This window comes from Brachycentrus maculatus, unplaced genomic scaffold (assembly GCF_059751285.1).
Source record: "Brachycentrus maculatus isolate JH-2025_06_01 unplaced genomic scaffold, ASM5975128v1 h1tg000241l, whole genome shotgun sequence".
Taxonomy (NCBI): Eukaryota; Metazoa; Arthropoda; class Insecta; order Trichoptera; family Brachycentridae; genus Brachycentrus; species Brachycentrus maculatus.
In genome coordinates this window covers 644,952-664,328 of record NW_028280992.1, presented here as the reverse complement: position 1 = coordinate 664,328, position 19,377 = coordinate 644,952, and the positions used below count along the sequence as shown (strand labels likewise).

The 19,377-nt window shown below is 35.1% G+C and overlaps 1 protein-coding gene across 1 annotated transcript; it reads left to right on the top strand.

The window, feature by feature from the left end:
- The first annotated feature begins 416 nt into the window (after nucleotides 1–416).
- Nucleotides 417–18,828, top strand: LOC148306455 (uncharacterized). Its single transcript, XM_088264971.1, has 9 exons — nucleotides 417–1,000; nucleotides 2,735–2,906; nucleotides 3,599–3,964; nucleotides 4,814–4,959; nucleotides 5,526–5,607; nucleotides 7,337–7,405; nucleotides 12,997–13,074; nucleotides 15,029–15,289; nucleotides 16,517–18,828. The coding sequence occupies exons 1-9, from the start codon at nucleotides 571–573 to the stop codon at nucleotides 16,944–16,946; spliced, it is 2,034 nt and encodes a 677-aa protein (XP_088121097.1). The 5' UTR covers nucleotides 417–570; the 3' UTR covers nucleotides 16,947–18,828.
- The last annotated feature ends 549 nt before the right edge of the window (nucleotides 18,829–19,377 follow it).

The window sequence follows — 19,377 nt, the reverse complement described above, 5'->3', positions numbered from 1 at the left end:
ATCTCAATAATACCACTTTCTATTTAAATTAAAACGACGCTGGATTACTGGAATGTGTAGAGAAATTTAAATGTGTGCAAACCGTATTTGAATGATTTCTCACGTATTTTATTTTTTTTTATCTTTAGACAGATGATAGAACGCCATAGATAGAAATAGAGTTACTTGGTGGTATGACACTGGGCAGTGCGGAGTGTCATGAAGAATAAACAGCGACAATTTTTTTTTCAAAACTTATTTGAAAGACTCCTGATTTTTTTTAAATAAAATGTTGAGTTTTTTTTCATCTCGAAAGAACCAATTTGAACAAAAAGAGAACCAATTTAGAACATTACCAATTTTATTCATTACGTAGGCACTTTAACCTTTCTTATGTTTATGCTAGTAAATTAAAATTACGTTGTCTATTGCCTGTTTTTCGCCATCTTCAATTTATTTTTGGGTTGATTCGATTTGTTCTCGTGCCGCGGGTCGTTTTTGTGGAATGTGTTTTTGCGTCATTGTATCATATTTTGCAACGTATATTTAGTAAATTCAACTTTTTCGTGAATAAACTGAGTGCATAAACATATGATTAAAATGAAGAACAAGCGATCTCGTAAAGATTTCGACAGTGACGATGATTCCGAAGAGCCGGAACAGAATTGGTCTGCAGCTCAGAGGAAATCTGATTCCGACCTTTTCAAATCGAGCGACGAAGAAATTACCAAGAAAGCTAAAAAGCGCAAGAAAAAGCGGGAGACGAGCTCCGATTCCGACTCGGACCCCAGCGACAGGGAAGCGTACAAGAAGAGAAAACACAAAAAGAAAAAGCGCAAACACTCCAAGAAGAAGCGTAAAGACAGTTCGGACGACAGTGACAGTGATTCCGAAGAAGCTAGTTCTGATGCTAGCGAAGAAGAAAGCCCCATGACCAAGAAAAAACATAAACACAAGCATAAGCATTCTGGGAAGCACTCGAGGAAACGCAGGCAGGGCTCCGACAGCGATGCGTATGCAGGTTAGTTGCGCGTTTCCAAAAATAATACATTCCCCCACATCCTAAATATAAACACCAACTTTGTTTATTATTACGCTTTCGTTTTCAGCATTCCGTTTACAATTTATCGGGTTTGCCATAGTTTATTTTGAGGTGAATTATTACTTGTTTTCACTTGATTAGGCGTCGGTGAATGGAGACGCACTCGTATATTTCTCGCTACCTTTCGAGATACGTGCATGTTTTGGTTCTACCGCCATTGGATAGGACAAATAATTCGTAAAAATTTCATTAAAAGGAAATTTGTGACGCTATCTTTTTGGTTTTAGGTAACGACTGCCGTGTCACTAGTCAAAAACGTCATTTTTACCATGGTTATATTTTTATCTTTGCTACTGATTTTCAATTGTTTTTTTTTGTACTTTTTTTACTTACCATTTTTGGTGGATGAACATTTTTTCTCCATTGGGCTACCTGCTCAATATCATTTGAATCCATAATTGTAAATAATGTAAAATACAATCAAAATATGATTCTCAATCGAGTGAAAATTAAATGTAATGAAATCAGCTAGAGTTAGTCAAAATGATTCGTGCATATGGAGCGAACATGTTATAAAAGAGAACATTCACTAAAATTTGCATAAATGGAGAAAATGGATAGCTTTTTTAAATATGTTGCCATTGTTTTTTCTCACACACTTTTTTGTGTGATTATATTTTTAATAAATGTCCCAGGCCTGTAGTCTTACATTTTTTTCTATGCAATGATGTACACATCCCTTTATACCACATGATAATAAATATTTTGTTTTAGTTGTGCGATTGCATTTGTTTTTTAATTTTTTTTTATTATTTAAAACAAGAATACAGTGAAACCTCTTATAATGAACATAATTTGTTCCAGCATCTTACAAGTTAATTGAAAAAAAAAATTCCCATTGAAATTAATGTAAAATACGATAATGTGTTCCATGCTGAAAGAATACTCAATTTTGAATAGAATTTTTGTACTCATATAAATTCACATTTATTCAAATAAAATTACTTTTGGAAAACAATTTAGATTTGAAAAAACAGCGTAAATAAAATTATGAATTAATAACAAATAATTCATGCTTTTTAACTAGAAAACTGTTTAAACTAGAAGACATTTCGCTCACTCCTTTCAAGAACGTCATAAATCAAAAATCGACAATTTTCAGTTGTGCATGTTTTCGGAACGCCCAGAAAATGTACTATATCCCAGCAAAAGAGGCATATTTTTATCTTAATATTTACCCGCTACAGGGCAAAAAGTGATGTTATTGCATTTTTAAGAAAATGTATTGTTTAATTATTTTTTAAATTTACTAAATATTTTTCAAATGGAGAAAAAACGTTCAGGTTTTACCTAAAAAGATGTGTTGCACAGTAAAAAGTTCAGTAAGTTGCTTAATATTTATTTTTAATACATTGTATCATATTTTCAAACTTCAAAAACGATCTCCTGAAAAATCAAGTATTTTGATTTATGACGTTCTTGAAAGGAGTGAGCGATTTGTTTTTGTCGACGCGTCATAATTTGGCAAAAAAGCGTCACGACATAATCATTTAATAAAATTGTTGCACGAATAGCCACCATATATTAGGGTGATGCTTCTCTTAATGTACGATGCAACGGTTTCCCATGCTTTCTGCCTATTCTAGGCGTGAGTGCACGTTCGGACTATAGAGGTCCTGCTGTATTAGCGCTTAAACTTGTCCGTTTTCTCAGAAAAGGCAGCGGAGACTATTGCCCCGCCCAAGATGGCCGCCCACAAGATGCGGAGTGTGTGCATGGGGAAGGAGATGCCCCGGAAGACCAGCAGTGTGGAGAACATAGTCTCCTCGGAGGAGGAGCAGGTGCGCAACCGAGCGGGCAGGAGGCCGGAACCCGAACGTAGCAAGTGAGGATTCAAAATCTTATTTTGAAAACGCCATAAGAATGCAAAACAATTAAATTTTATTTTTATGTCTTTTTAATAATGAAAGGTAGACGCTCGACTGCGAAACTGGCATCGCGGGTTTGATTCCCACCAATTGCAAAATAAAATTCAAGAAAGATTTATTTTCAATTGATCTGGGTGTTTGTGTGTCTCTTACATGAAGGCAAGGTGATCCTCCTGCGCTTCAGGGACCAGTCCAGGGTAATATTACTCTTAAATAAATATTAGAGTGTAAAATCACTAATATTTACCCTTAAAGTGCTGAGCTTATTTTCACATATTTTGCATAAATTGCCAAAGTATTTTTGAAAAAAAATTCTTTCTGTTATGTGTAAGTGACATACATACATACAAACTACTCAAATGAAACATATTTTTTATTGTAACTGTATTTATTTAATTGCCATGTAACTGTATTTATTTAAAACTGCGCAATAGTCGGTATTCCGACGCTCCGCACTTTATACGCGTTAATCGGGAGTCGATCTATCGACGATTCGCACTCTAAGGGTTAAATTTTACCTTCCCCCTGGGAATCGAACCCGGGACCTCCAGCACAATAGCTAAACACGCTAACCATTACACCACGAAGGCCGACAAAAATCACTGTAATCTTTTTGGGTTAATTGATAATTTTTTTTTATGAATTGCAGCTACAAAAGTCTTGCAGAAAATAAAGAATCGTACGATCAACACCGGTCCAAACACTACCAGCCCGTGGCGCACCACTCCTCCCAGAAGCCGGATGAATCCGGGCAGTACTACAAGGAGAGGCCGGGCGGGTCCCACCCGAGGTCGTACGAGGGCAAGCCGCGCCCCCCCGACTCGTACTACGACAAGTTCAGGGACGAGCGCCGGGGGAGGGAGGAGGTCAGGCCCAGGGACGCGAGGTCGCGGGAGGACAGGGACTACCAGGACAACAGCTACAATCGCTACAGCGACAGGAAACAAAACTTTGACAGGAATGGTGGTAACAAATACCAGAAGGAAGAATACGACGAAGAACCGCGAAATGAAAGGTATACTTATTAATACTTTGCATTCCACGCTTACCGTGTTTCTCCTAAGATTTTTCATTACAATTTAATGTACTTTGACCCCATCTCAATCAATGGTGATTTAAAGAATTTCTCGAGTAAAGTGAAGGTTGCTTTAAAATACAGTAGAAGCCGACTATAATGTGTCTGTTAAAACGTCACAGGTCTTTTTTTGTAAAAAATAAATATAAACAAAAACTGCGAGGTAAATTAAAATAGGTCTTAAAAGAAATAAAGGTTTAAGTTCTTGTCAAGTAATATTTTGGTGGACATCCAACTTAAATTTTCTTCTCCGTCTTATTCCTCATTGCCGAGGGTTGTGACCCTTGCAGAAGCAAATACTCTTCTCCAGTTATCCCTTGAATGTGCTGCACGTAGCGCCACCAGCAGCAGGCACCGTAGTAGCCACTGAGGTGCCTGCTGCTGCCTTAATTTGATCGGTCCATCGATCAGCTCTCTTTCCCTCCAGGTTACCGATCACAACTAGTCATTCCAGGCTATCCTCGTTGCCGCGCACAACATGTCCAAAGAACCGAAGAATCTGTCGGGTACAGACTGAATTTTTACGCAACATACAACGGGCGCACTATTTTTTTTTTTATCAATGCTTACAATTAATATAAAGTCAATAAAACATTTTTAAGACCTTTTTTTTAAAAGTACATACAAACATTAAGAAATATAAACATTTACAAAGAAATAAACAAAAGTAGTTGGAATTAGTCTCCTTTTTCTACCTGCCGGTATATTGACTTTGTCACTGATGTCGCTTGAATAGCTTTCGTCTATTTCAATGGATGCTAAATTTTTTTTTTGCTTATTTGCCCGCAGATACGGTGGCCCCCCGCACCAGTACAACCGAGACGGGGGTGAAAGGATGGAGGATCGCCAACAGGCATACCACAACAGGAGAGGGCCTAATAATTATCCTACACAGAATTATCAGCGGCACGACGCAGGATACGAAAAGGGAAATGGTAACTAAATCCCCTCTTTTTTACATTATTTTTGGCCTCTTAGCATAGATGAAGAAGAATATAGAAGTCTGGGCATTTACAGGGCCTACGACCGTCATCAGCTGGTTTAAGTGATCACTGTAACATTTACCAATTCCACCTATGATTGACGACCACGCTACTCAAATTCTTAAAACTTCTAGTTAAATTGATCAAACTCGTAACTAAGTATGTGCGAGTTCACTAGATACATCTATGGAGGGATGAGGAAAGCTTTTATTAAAGTGATCACTTAAACCAGCCTATGACAGTCGTAAGTATTGTAAATTCCCAGACTTCCATATTCTTCTGCATCTATGTTGAGATGTCAAAAATAATGTAAAAAAAATAACCCCTAATTGGAGATAATCCAGATTATATTTGTTTACTTGAGAAACGCTTGAAAACATCATTTTCAATTTTTTTATTTATCTTATCCAGATTCGTGAACAAGTATTTGGACACACTCATAATGTTGTAAAAAAAAAATCCTGTCTTGCTAACTAAATTCACTCGTAGCTATATTCACCTCATTTGAAATGTTTCAGATTACCCCAATCCAAGAAATGAACAGAGAGCCACTAAGTACCAAGACAAAGCAGAGTATTCTGGTGGTGGTAATAATAACAGGTTAGTTTTATTTGATTATTATTATTATGTGACTTAAATTAATTTAAAATATTTTATTCATTAAAACAACCGTCCTGTAAGGATAGAGTACCAAAAATGCTATGCATCTAATTATTTTTATTATTGAATTATATATTCCGAATTTCTGAATCAGATATTTGAATTTTTAAAATTATAAGTAACTCAAGCCTCTCCCCTATTGTCTATGTGCCTACTGATAAGAAATAATAAATAAATAAAAATACGAAACAGCTCCAACCCCTACCTTCGTCCTTCAATTTCCCAAGGACAAAACTCAAAAATTTAGACTTGGCTTCACATACGGTGCTTGAAAATGACGTGGAATGTATAGAAACATGTGTCACAATATATTTGAAGAAATAGTGGTATTTATCAAGTAAAAATTAAAAATTTCTGTTTAAGTTTTTGGCTTTTGAAATTTTGTTATCTATTTTTTTATTGATTTTAATTGGTTTTATCGACTCTGCCACTCCTATGTAGAGTGACTCGACATGATATTTATTACACCAACTCCACTGTCTACTTTACATGGTGCAATTTGTAAAATAGTATAAATAAAAAAATTAACACCCTCCAATGTTGCCATATGAAACTAATTTAAGCCCCTTATTTTGTCTATTTTATGAATCACTTAGGTGAAGAATAATAATAAAATAATGAGTGCTGAGAGTTAAGTGTTTTAACTAAAATATAATTATAAAAATTGAAAAATAAAATATTTTTTAAGTTTGAATTAATAAGCTTTTCCTATTCAGATTCATTTCGTAATCCATTAAATCTCTTTTTTTTTGACATTGAAAAAAATTGTTATTTAATTTAAAGATTTCATTAATTGATTTGGGAGTCGCTTTGTGGTAAAATCTATCCATTTTTAATTAAAGTTTTACTAAGTAAATACCACTATTTCTAAAAATTTACTGTGACTCGTGTTTCGATGCATTCTACATTATTTTCACGGTGTTTGAAAATGATGCGGAATGCATCGAAACACGTGTCACAGTAGATTTTAACCGGATCCACGCGGTTCGCATAACCGTATGTGTTTTAATAAAACATGCCCCATACGCGGCTGACATAACCATATGTGTTTTTACTTTGCTCCAAGTTTCCAACCTCAGTTCAACTTGGAGGGATTTTTTCATGGTGTGGAACTTTGGATAAAATAATACGTCAATCCTTGGCCTTATGACATCTGTTGAAATATCTGAGTAATAATTTGTAATATCACAAGGATAAATAAAAGAACAGATCCCTGATTTTTCTTGCGGTCGGTAATTAGTCCGCTCCATAATCATGCCCTATATCTGTCTCACTCTCGACGCTACGCATCGCCAGTGGGTAAGAGTGACACACGATGCGTGCTCTGATTTATTTATGTTACGATCTTATTTTTTTATATTACGACATATTTCAAGAATAATGTGACACAAGTCTATTATGGAGTACCAAAAAGGCACAATGAATCCCATTGAACGTTTTTGTTTAGGAAAATAAATCGTTTCTTAACTAAATACATGATCAAAGTAATCATTTTAAAAACGGCAAAATACTGCAGCATACGGGCGTCTCTCAGGAACAAAGTTGACGCGGTTAAAAGGTTAAGAAATAGTGGTATTTACTGAGTAAAACTCTAATTAAAAATAATTTAAAGGTCTTCATAATTTCCATTACATCTTTGTAATCATTTTGTATTTTTACCTTCCATCAGACGTTTTGAAAGTCGGGATAATGAAAGAAGCAACACAATCAAGAGTGAACAGTCCAATTCCTCCAATCGGTATGTATTTACTCTGAACATAACAACTTGTTACGCATTTCTCTCGAGTAGTTTGTAATGATTGACGAATGGTCCGCAAGTTGCTGATACATACATGTGCCAGAGGCAAGTAAGGTTATGTTCTTTCAATATTAACAACTATAAAACAATTTTCCGAGCTGTATATGTAATTTAAACATTGTATTTATTTATATTTGGGTATTGGTTTACAAATTCTTGACAAGTTTTTACTGTCTTTTTGAACTTGTTTTATTTGTAGAGTCTAGAGCAAACTAAACACTTTTAACAAACCTGACAATTCTTCTGTAACGGGCCAACTTAATATAACAATCACACCTTATTTTATTATATATTCCCCGAGTCTATACCTTTGTCTGTCTCCCCGCAGTTAGAACGTTTGAATATCATCCCTTGAAAATCAGTAAAATTGTCAATGTTTCCATGAATGTCGATGATTGGGTCCATTTATGATCACAGAAATTATGAATTGATTAACATATGCAATTTCTCATAGACGGAGAATGATAATTTTGATTGAAGGCAATATGGTTTTTTTTATTAATTATTTTGTCGATGGTGGGAGAACGACTGTCAATTTTGTCTTTTTTGTCGAGAACTTCTCTTTAAATCATGCGTATAATATGCTGAATATTGCAGTGGTATTATGAAATATAAACGACAGCTAAATGTGAACACGAACTCCAGTCGTGATTCATTTATCAAAAGTAATATCTGGTGCCATTTTGGCAAATTTGTTGATCGTGAAGCGATCTTTTATTGGAATATATCGCAATTTCCCAGAGTTATGGAATATGATATTAAATTATCACAGTATGAATCCTTACAGAATATTGGCGCAATGAATTGAAATTCCTATGTATAATTTCTCACGCTTCAAATAAAACTGTCAAAACATATTTTCAATCATTGATGATGCTGGGACCTCATTACCCTGCAGGCTAGCTGCGGGGTAACATCGATTAAATTTAGTTAAGATGGGGTTGCATTATTGAATAATGTGTAATATGTAGCACCATTTTGTACAGTACTCCCTCAAGGCCACTTGTACAATGAAAATAATGCTGCATCATATTAATGCAGTGCCGCACGCGTCACTCAGTGGGAATATAGTAAAATAATGGATTGTTAAGTGGGGCCGTTGCGGAATTGTCACACCACATTTTTGTTATGCACAGCTTATAAAATTAATATTCAAAGCGATGCTATTCTTAAATTAAGAAAGTTATAAAATAAACTTTATAAAATGACGATGTTTATTGTTTGATATATAAAAGACCATCTGTAAATGCCGAGAACACTAAATGTGCTCGGAGCCTGTGGCATTTTGGTGTCATGTTTATGTTCCTTATTCCAGGGAAGCGAGCTAAATACATTTTTATTTGTTTTCCAGTGTCCCCAAACTCTCAGACCTTTCAACCAAATGGATTTTGTCATGTATAAGAAATATTACCCGTATCATAATTGGTATCAAGATATTTAGCGCATTCTAATACCTCGAGAACTCGGCGGCTCTTATCTGAGATCGTGAGAATTCTTCCATAGTATTCCACGAGGGAAACGGGAAAACAGCCTATTCCACCAGGAAAACGGAAGACAGAGTTTCTTTTCTAGAACTCCTCAGAGAAAACACAATTCTTACCTGACTGTTTATTCCACAAGATGGACATTGTTTCTTCTCCAGAACTCCACGACCAAATTGGAGTTTCTTTTCTAGAATTCCACAAGGAAAACAGAGTCTCTTCTCTAAAATAACACCAAGAAAACGGCTTTAGAATAGCCAAACTCTAGAATAACACGAAGAAAATAGCATAAGGGAAACAGAATTTGCTTCCTAGGACCCCCCCCCCCTCACAATGGAAACTGAGATTCCTAGAATTTCACGAGGAAAATGACTATTCTTCAAGGAAACAAAGTTTCTTCCTTAAAACTCCACAAGAGATGAAAAAATCAAGTTACTTTCCTAGAATTCCAACATGAAATATAACTTCTGCAGCCACAAGGGAAAATGAGTTTCACTATTCCATGTTGAAACACGCCATTTGAAGTTACAAGGAACTCAACTATGTAATGTCACAAAAAGACAACATAAACATTGATAATGCCATTTGTACCCAATGTGTGTGTGTGTGTGTGTGTCAATCAAGAAACAAGTCAATGGAAAATATCAATCAAGAAACACATCAATCAAGAAACATTTGGAAGAAAAATTCAACGGTCGCCTCGGGATGATTCAACTCTGCGTCTTTCAAATATATCTCGGTCTTTAAAAGATAATCGAGTTTAAAGATGATTTAAAACCTCAATTGAAAACTATATCTACTCTTCTCATCTTGTCTTTGTCTTGACGTGATTTTATTATTTTGAAATGGAAAAAAAAATTGTCAATGACAATATTCAACTGGTATTTTTAATTGACAGCAAATGAGATTTTACAATATGAAGAAACTATTCTACCAAGAACGTCGAAACTACTAAAATAACTACCTCTTTTCTTCATAGAAATCTACCATGTAAGTGTCATCCTGGTGAATAATACAGTTTTGATTTATTTACTTTTCTACACAAGTCCAAATAAATTATTACTGTGCTAAGTAGAAATATGAAAGTGGATTTTTACTACATGAGATGGAAACACTTCTACTAAACGCGATATAATCATTCCTTCTAAGCACGATGGAAACTTCTTTATTACATGGAATGGAAACACCCTTAGAATGTGTGATTTTTACTATGTACAAGGGATGGAAACACTTTTTCTGCACGACGGACACTTCTGTATGGAATGGAAACATTTTTTCTACACGAGATAAAAAAATTTAAGAATATACAACATGGAAACATACTTTCACAACATGAGGTAGAAATATATTTTCACAACAGAAGATGGAAACAAATTATGTTTAAATATAAAATAAGACTTCTAGATCTACAATCTCCATTTTCTTCTCGGCACTTGCTAAAACAAGCAATGAATGTTTAGTCTACAGGAGGTGTACATAAATCGATTTAATTTTGGTATCGAACAACCAAAACCAGCACTTTTTCTTCGGGACAGAACAGAAATTATTAACACATAACTGATAAAATATCTGACTTTATAAATATCAAAATGATAAATATACCGAAATAACCATATATTTAAATGATTTAAGAGAATAATGAGGTCTGCAGGATATACTGTATTTCTTTTACCAATGTGTATAAATATTAATAAAATTAATTATACTGTAAGGATAATGAGAAATTTACAACCACAGCAAAAGAACATAAGAAATATGTTAGTAATTTTACTGTAACAATGAACGAGATATGAACTCATCGGACCATCCAAATAATTTGTAATGCAAAAGAATAATTATTAAGAAGTTGATTTGTAAGTCAAGTATTTCACTTGTCAACGGTAAACATTTGTATCTCCATCTTGGAAATTCCTCTAAAGTTTGCGAGCATGACTTGACATTCCGATTGAATGCAATCTATCGATAAAGACACAATATTTGTGGAGCGTATTGTTGATAGATGAGAGTTATCGTACGTAAGCAATATTGTGCATTGTATTTTTTTGTACGAGATTCGGAGCCGACGACTATAAGTATGTATTTTTATAGTGCAAAGGTTTTTCTAAAATCGAGTCATTTCAATGTTACCATGAGAGTAAATAATTTAATATAAAAACATAGCGATGTTACGTTTAGAACACATCCCAGATTCAATGTTTTAAACATTTTTTGTGAATGTCAAAATTAACCACGCTGCGAATTGCACATTGCAAAGTTCTTGCTTTAAAAAAATAAATATTAAAAAAAGTTTTTGTTCGTTTATCGCACGGCTTTAAATTTAATATCGATATGTGACTACTGAAGTGTATATGTAAAACCATCTTGCAATTTTGCAGAAGAAAAAAAAAAACGACTTTTAAAATTCAATATAATCATTACAAATATACAAAAATGATAATAATGCTGATTAAATATGATACATCAGGATATTTTATAATATTGCATTCAATTTTCAATTCATATGGTATATAGGATAGTAATTGGCTCTTAACGCTATTTTTTTTTTATCTTAGTCGAGCAATTTTCCAGATACAGTCATATTCAATGGCGTTAGAGGAATGAACTTGTATATATTAACACGTTGTCGTCGGGACACGGCATTTGCCGTTTTTCGCGGACTGTCGGTCAACTGCGGGACACGGCAAATGCCGTTTTTGTCGACTGTCGGTTAGCGGCGGGAAACGGCAATATACGGGTTTGTTATCAGCGTGAAATAAAACGCGTTGAAGGGTAATCTTCTACCTGGGTGCTAGGCGACAGTATGTTGACGTTATTTGAGATGCCTTGTCCGGATTGGCTAGTGTGTCGCTTGTAAAGGCATCGCCAGAAATCTAGAGTTTTTATGCGATCTCAAACACCAGTTTAGTTTGAGTCATTTCACGTATTGGACTATTTTTCATACCGCTCGCACTGTTTTGTTTACTGTTAGGTATTTTATTATTTGAATGTATTAGCATTGTATAGGGAATGATACCTCGGAGGGGAAGACTATTTTTTACAGTTTACAATGCTTCTAAAATTGTGAAATACGGAATACTTAATTAAAAATTATGATTATAATTTATTTTTGATGATCAAATGTTATATATGATTTCTTTGAAAATTTCAATCGAAAATATTATTTGGTTTAGAAATTGTGTCAATTTGAAGAAAGCGATATATTTTTGCGTTAATCGCGAAAAACGTCCGATATAGGCTAGAGTCTATTGTTCGAAGCGCCGGACTACAATGTGTTAATAGGCTAAAAATGTAAAACAACTCGGAAATGTCTGGATATTATCCTCTTGGGAAATTATACATTTTGGGCTATAATAATTGATATATTAGAGTTGTAATTTTTTGTTTTATTACTCAACCATATGGCAAAATTACTGTTTTCTTATACTTTGATAAATGTGTACATATTAATTAAAAATTGGGATAGATTCAATTAATAAAATAAATGAATATTTCACTTTACAAAAATCAGAATCAGAAACATTTACGTAACGTCATTGTTGCTAATATGGGGCAGTATTTTCATGAAATTTTCATCATGTGGTCGGACAGTATTTACATCAGAAGGGCCAGTTACTGGAAAGCTGCCTATGACTCCCATATTCACCCCATATTCAACAAAAAAAGTCAAACGTTTTTTGTCTCCTGAAAAATGTATAAAATGGTTTTATAGATACTTTAGAGGTCTTGTATTAATATTATACCACATATATATTGAATGTCTAAATTTAAACAAACAAAATTAAATAAACGATTTAAAATAATCTTAACAAATGAATATTTTTGTACTATTTTAACACTTATCTGGGATTTTATTTAAAAGTTTTATTTATATATTTTTCTTTAATAATTTACCGAATAAAAAATGTCTGGGTTAGTGCGCAGCATTTGATCTCAATAGATGTGATAATTGAGAAGTATGATTTGATTAACATAACTGGTAGAGATTGCACGGGTTGGTTGGCCGGCTTGGTTTCTCCCGAGATGTGACACTGACCATTCTGTTTTGTTCAGGGACATTAAACAGGAAAGGAGCGCCGAGTCCCAGAGGAATGGCAGCAAAGACAGACCGCCACGAACCGACATTAAGAGGTAGGTTGGGATTGATCATCAAGAACCGTTCTTTTTCTAAATCAACATTCACTTGAATTGAGTAAATATTTTCTCATTATTTTTTGACATCTCATCAAAGATGAAGAAGAATATGGAAGTCTGGGCATTTTTTCTCATCAATAATAGGGGATGGGGGGAGGGGGAGGTGTTTAATTTGGTTTTAACTATCCAAAATATATGATAATTAAAAATAATGAAAAAAAAATTTAGGGGGCTGACGACTGTCTGGTTTAAGTGATCACTTTACACACGTGTAACATTCACCAATTCTACCCATTATTGACAACCACACTACTCAAATTCTTGGAAGTTCTATATACATATATGAACCAATTTTTGAAACATTTATCTTGAATCACCAGAACTTCACTAGAACTTTACTCACTTAATCCTGTAATTGGAGATAATCCAGATTTTGTGAGCAAGTATTTGGTCACTCAAAATGTTGTAAATATTTTCTCAACTCTAGCGTACGTTAAACTTGCATAAGCAGGCTAAAAAGTGGACACTTTATTCACTCGCAATGCTTCTTTCTTCCTGCTGGAAGTCCCAGGTTTGATTTCCTGTTTGGGTGAAAATAAATATGAGATTTTACTATAATATTTATTTAATATTACCCTTAAATGGTCCCTGAAGTACAGGAGTGATCTCCTTGCCTTGATGTATGTAAAGATCAAGATAACACTGCACCAATACGATGCAGTCTCCTATGCACCGTTGGGTGCGGATAAGGGCTAGGAGAATACTTTAAAATGTGTCAAAAAAATTCAGTACCAATTTTTACTTAACAATGTCACGTGTACAATTTTCTATTCTATTTGCGATCCATTTTCACGGCATTGGTTAGTCTTCTTGCTCTTCTAACCATTATCCTATGTCATTAATGGTACAAAGAGAGGCACTGTATCACATTGCCACTGTATTATCTTGATCGTTCATCTATTTGTTCATCATATTACTTGATATTACCCAAGCAAAGGTGCCTGGGTAATATCAAATAATATTAGAGTTAAAAATCACTGATATTTGTTTTGACCCCCCTGGGAATCGATTCCGGTAACTCCTGCGTGGTACCTAATGGATTTGTTATCAATTCATGTGATGAAAATTGTGGGTTGTAAATTTTCTACTATCAGTGTTCCCAAAACGTGCCAGGTATTTATACTAATTCAAATCGTGAAGTCTGTATAACAGATGATTGTGGATAGTTGTATACAAACTTCCAAAAACTATCCAAAGAAAGATTTTTTTTTTTAAATAAATTTAAAAGCCCATCAATTATAGGCGCAGAGAAAGTTCCCTTTAGAACTAATTTTTCCTAACTATTTAGTTTGTTCATGCTCTTCATGAAGTTTAAGAGTTTTGAATTATTAAAAAAAAATAGTAATCAATTAAGTAACACATTGTTGTTTGGGTGATTTTGTTTATCAACATCAACGGCCCTAATTAGTATACTAATTAGGGTCGTTGATTTATTCATGATTAGTATACTAATTAGGGTCGTATACTAATCATGAATAAATCCAAACCTAACTCCAATCTGTACAATGTTTTTTTGGCATTTCGCGCCGTACCAAAAGTAGTAAGTAAAACCCTTATCCGCACCCCAATGGTGCATAGGGCACTGTGTCATATAAACGCTGTGTTATCTTGATCGTTTACACGTGAAGGAAAGGTGATCAACCCTCCGCTTCAGGTACCAGTCCTGGGTAATATTGAATAAGTATTAGAGTGAAAAAAAAACATACCAAAAGTAAGTAAATATAACACTTAAAGTATCTTTTACATACAATAGTATGTAAAAGACGTTTTTAAGCGTTTCCCGCAAACAATGTGTTAAAAGGCTATCGTTTTTCTACAACAACAAAAAAAGCGAAATGGTGTACATTAATGAGCAGGACACGCCTGATCTCCCGTATATTCCGGTTTCCAGGGAAGAGCGTCCGGCAGCATCGGGTGCCTCGGGCCGCCCTGGCCGCAGCCGCTTCTCCGACGGGGGCGCCAGAGGGGAGGGCGACGGGTACGAGTGGGGCAAGAAGGTGGCCGCGCCCCCAGAGGGGGCAGGCCCACAGGACAAGGACAAGCCCAACTTCGGGCTGTCGGGCAAGCTGACGGAGGACCGCAACACTGTGGACGGGGTCGTGCTCAAGTACACGGAGCCGCCGGAGGCCAGGCAACCCAAGAGAAGATGGAGGTAATGCTGACTCACCACCATATATATTTATATAAATAATATATACAGTGAAACTTCATCTATGGTTCCTCGAATAATCGTTTTCCCGGATGTGTCGTTTATTTCTTCTATCCCGAATTAATTTCATACTAAACTAAACCGCATCAATCGTTTCTGTATCACCATTTACCGCATTTATCGTTCGAATTAAGCTGCATGTTTGATACATTTTGTCTGTTTTTTTACATTCTTTTCAATTTTCTTACATTCAACGGCAACGTATGGGATAGAAACTATCGAAAGCTTGTGTAACCGATAGCAGGAGAGATCTATATTGATTAAAAAGAACCGCTGCCTGTACCTGCATTTCCAGAAGCATGCACACTCTTTGAAAGAAAACTTTCTACAGCGCACATTCAATAACTGACGCTGAAAAAATACAATTTGCAAAGCCGAAAATATACTATTGACTTACGAAAATAAAACAGTTAAAAAACAAATTTTGATCAATAAACTTAAGTATTCTTTAAAATTCTATTCAGGTGTGTATTTTCTTTTAAATAAATACATTTGCATCTGAAATATGTATTCTTTGAAATATGCGACGGGATTTGATAATTATGTACATAAAATTAATACCCTGACAAAGAGATAGGTATATAAAATATTATGAATACATATTAAAAAAATGGATAATTCCATCTTTTTGACCTTTAAAATGAAGCTGATTCGGAAGGTAAAAATACCCTTCCTGTCTTTAAGCATCAATCAGCCAAACAGGCAGAAATACCTTTCCTGTCCGAATTGTACTAAGTATGAAAATAGTGAATGTTTTTAACCAATGGGTTAAAATTATTTAGTATGGACCTGAAACACAATGTTTACAGCTAAGATACAATTATTATTTTTTTATATGTATATGGGTAATTTGCCAACCTTTATAGAGCACTTTTTTGTTGAAGTTATATCTCTAAGACTTACAATGAAATTACCATTTTTCATTTATCCTGTAAAATATAATTTGAATTTTGCTACAATTTTAAAACATATTACAAAATACTGCCCTAGCTAATAATTTTTACGTATACATTTAAATTAAAAGAAAATTTGAAGTAATGTTATAAGAGAAAAAAACATTATTTCAATTGGTTGTTTTATCGGCATATTTTTTTCCATTTCAAAGTTACTGATCTAGAATTGGAAATATTTTTCAATGTTTGTATGGAGCTTTTATTGAAATGGTTGCAGGTTCTACCCGTTCAAGGGCGACAAGGCGCTGCCGATCCTGTACATCCACCGGCAGTCGTGCTTCCTGCTGGGCCGCGACCGCAAGGTGTCGGACATCCCGCTGGAGCACCCGTCGGTGTCCAAGCAGCACGCGGCGCTGCAGTACCGCCTGGTGCCCTTCGTGCGTGCGGACGGCACGCGCGGGCGGCGCGTGCGGCCCTACATCATCGACCTGGGCTCCGCCAACGGCACCTTCGTCAACAACAAGCGCGTGCAGCCCGCCACCTACGTGGAGCTGCTGGAGCGCGACGTGGTCAAGTTCGGCTTCAGCCAGCGCGAGTACGTGCTGCTGCACGAGAACAGCAAGGAGGACGGCGCGGACGACGACGACGTCAAGGGCAACGCCAGCGACGAGGGCCGGCCCCGCCCCAAGGAGGAGCGCACCAACTAACCGACCCACCGAAACAACCAAATAGACGCGAAGTTTGCAAAGACAGAGTGGTGTGGAGTTAGTGATGGTTGGTTAGTCAAGTCTGCTAGGAGACTCGGGAATTTTAACAAGTTATGATGTCGCTCATTTGGTACAAATGACATAATTACACTATTTTTTTAAAACAAGTTAAATGTGCGGAAAGACTATTTACATGGGGAGAAACATGGACAGAATTGATTTTGTGGTGAAATGCTGCAAGATGGCACGAGTGTCATTGTAGAATTGAGTAAATAGGCGCCATTTCTGTTGCTAGATTGTCTGAATGGCATCTCCTGTAGTATTTTCAAAAGAGTAATTACGCCATTGTTGCACCAAATGAGCTATGTCGCTATTTGCTTGCATTCTTGTAGAGTTTAATCCTAAAAAATTAAGGTAGATGTATATATCTACCTTATTTATTTACAGATTTCAATATGAACGGGGCTGATTGTTGAAGATACAGAAGCGGCGTGTTGGTTAGATAGTTAGTTTAAAACTAAATATTTACAAATGGGGCGTCGGGCTAGAGAAAATTAACACGTTATGTGTCTACATCCGTACAATGTCGATGAAAAAATTGAGACAAACTATTAGTTATCATATCATTTTTATTTATTTATCAAGCTTTTAGCGTTAGCGCTCAAATCTACGGCTTGAAAATACAGGAAAAGCTTATTAACCGGATCCACGCGGCTCGCATAACCGTATGTGTTTTCACAAAACATGCCCCATACGCGGCTGACATAAGCGTATGTGTTTTTACTTTGCTCCAAGTTTCGAACCTCTGTTTGGTTTGGAATTTTTCATAAAATATTACGTCAATCCTTGGCCTTATGACATCTGTTGAAATATCTGACTAATAATTTGTAACATCACAAGGATAAATAAAAGAACAGATCCCTGATTTTTCTTGAGGTCGGTAATTAGTACGCGCCATAATCATGCCCTATATCTGTCTCACTTTCGACGCTACGCATCGCCAGTGGGTAAGAGTGACGCACGATGCAAGCTTTGATTTATTTATGTCACGATCTTATTTGTTTATATTACGATATATTTCAAGAATAATGTTACACAAGTGTACAACGTTTTTATTTAGGAAAATAAATCGTTTCTTAACTAAATACATGATAAAAGTAATCATTTGAAAAACGGCAAAATACCGCCGTGCACGGGCGTCTCTTAGGAATAAAGTTAACGCAGTTAAAAGGTTAAGCAAATTTTATTATAATTCGAAAAAAATATTTTTAATTCCCGGTGCCCTGTTCAATTTTCATGCAAAACTTTTGATAATTGGAAGGTTGATGTTGCCCAAAATTCTAAACACATTGCGGTCGGGTGAATTCCCATCAACCCTGACCCTAAATATACTCGGACAGTCTGCCGCCCTTCCCTCAGTATACTAATTACAAGTAACCGCAACACCCGATTCCCATCTGTACAATGTTTTTTGGTGTCTCACGCTCTACCGAAAGTAAGCAAATAGAACGCTTATAAGCATCTCCCGCTCCTCTACCGATAGTATGTAAAAGACGCTTTTAAGCGTTTCCCGCAAACAATGTGTAAATAAATTTATGAGATTAAAAATTATTCATTAAGAATTTCAAATTTCATTTGCCACTTAGAAAAAAGTGAATGAAAATGAAATGCAAAGATGATCTTGCATAAATATTAAGGCTTTCGATTTTTTTTTTGGTGCATTTCTTTCCGAAATACAGAATATATTTTTTTTATCGATATAATATATCCTAATTTTCAGCTCACAATATTCGAAAACACGTTATTTCAGCACAAGTGTTTTCTACTGTATCTGGGACTGATTTTTTAAATTTTTTGACGTAATAAAGTGGCATGAATAATGTTTTATTTTTTTCTATTAAGTTAAAAAAACCCTTTGAAGTAAGAAATAGTTTAAAATGAACAAAATATTAATTGAAATAATAAAAAATAAGTTACGTTGATCTGATGAAGGATTTAGTTCCGAATCAGTATTGGTCGAACTAATATGCCTGAAGTGACAATAACTAGAGTCTGTTCTCATCCCAACACAAGAAGAATGCAGAAAACGTATGTGGTGATGAAGAAGAAGACTAGTTCTTCTTGGTTCACGGATATGGTCGACAATAGTGTGTGTCAGCAGTCAATATGACGATAAGTATAAGTGTTAAGTTTATGGTAGAATTGCCTAGCCTTTTGAAGTAATGTAAAAAAATCCCTTCAACTTAAAAAAAAACCCAAAGACCCACTAAAAAACGATACAAAGTTTTTTTTATGTAATTATTTTGTACAAAAATGTAACCTGCTGATACCGCATATAATTTTTTAAGAGAAAAAATGTAAATATACGTATATATTTTTAAAATATATATAGATCATTGTACTTTCCTGCATTATGGTTAGAACTTTTATG

Bases quoted from the DNA above. Each gene is read 5' to 3' on its own strand.
- LOC148306455 (XM_088264971.1), top strand. From the start codon at position 571: ATGATTAAAATGAAGAACAAGCGATCTCGTAAAGATTTCGACAGTGAC. The intron at 4,960-5,525 runs GTAACTAAATCC...GAAATGTTTCAG, and splicing joins AGGATACGAAAAGGGAAATG to ATTACCCCAATCCAAGAAAT. The intron at 13,075-15,028 runs GTAGGTTGGGAT...TCCGGTTTCCAG, and splicing joins CCACGAACCGACATTAAGAG to GGAAGAGCGTCCGGCAGCAT.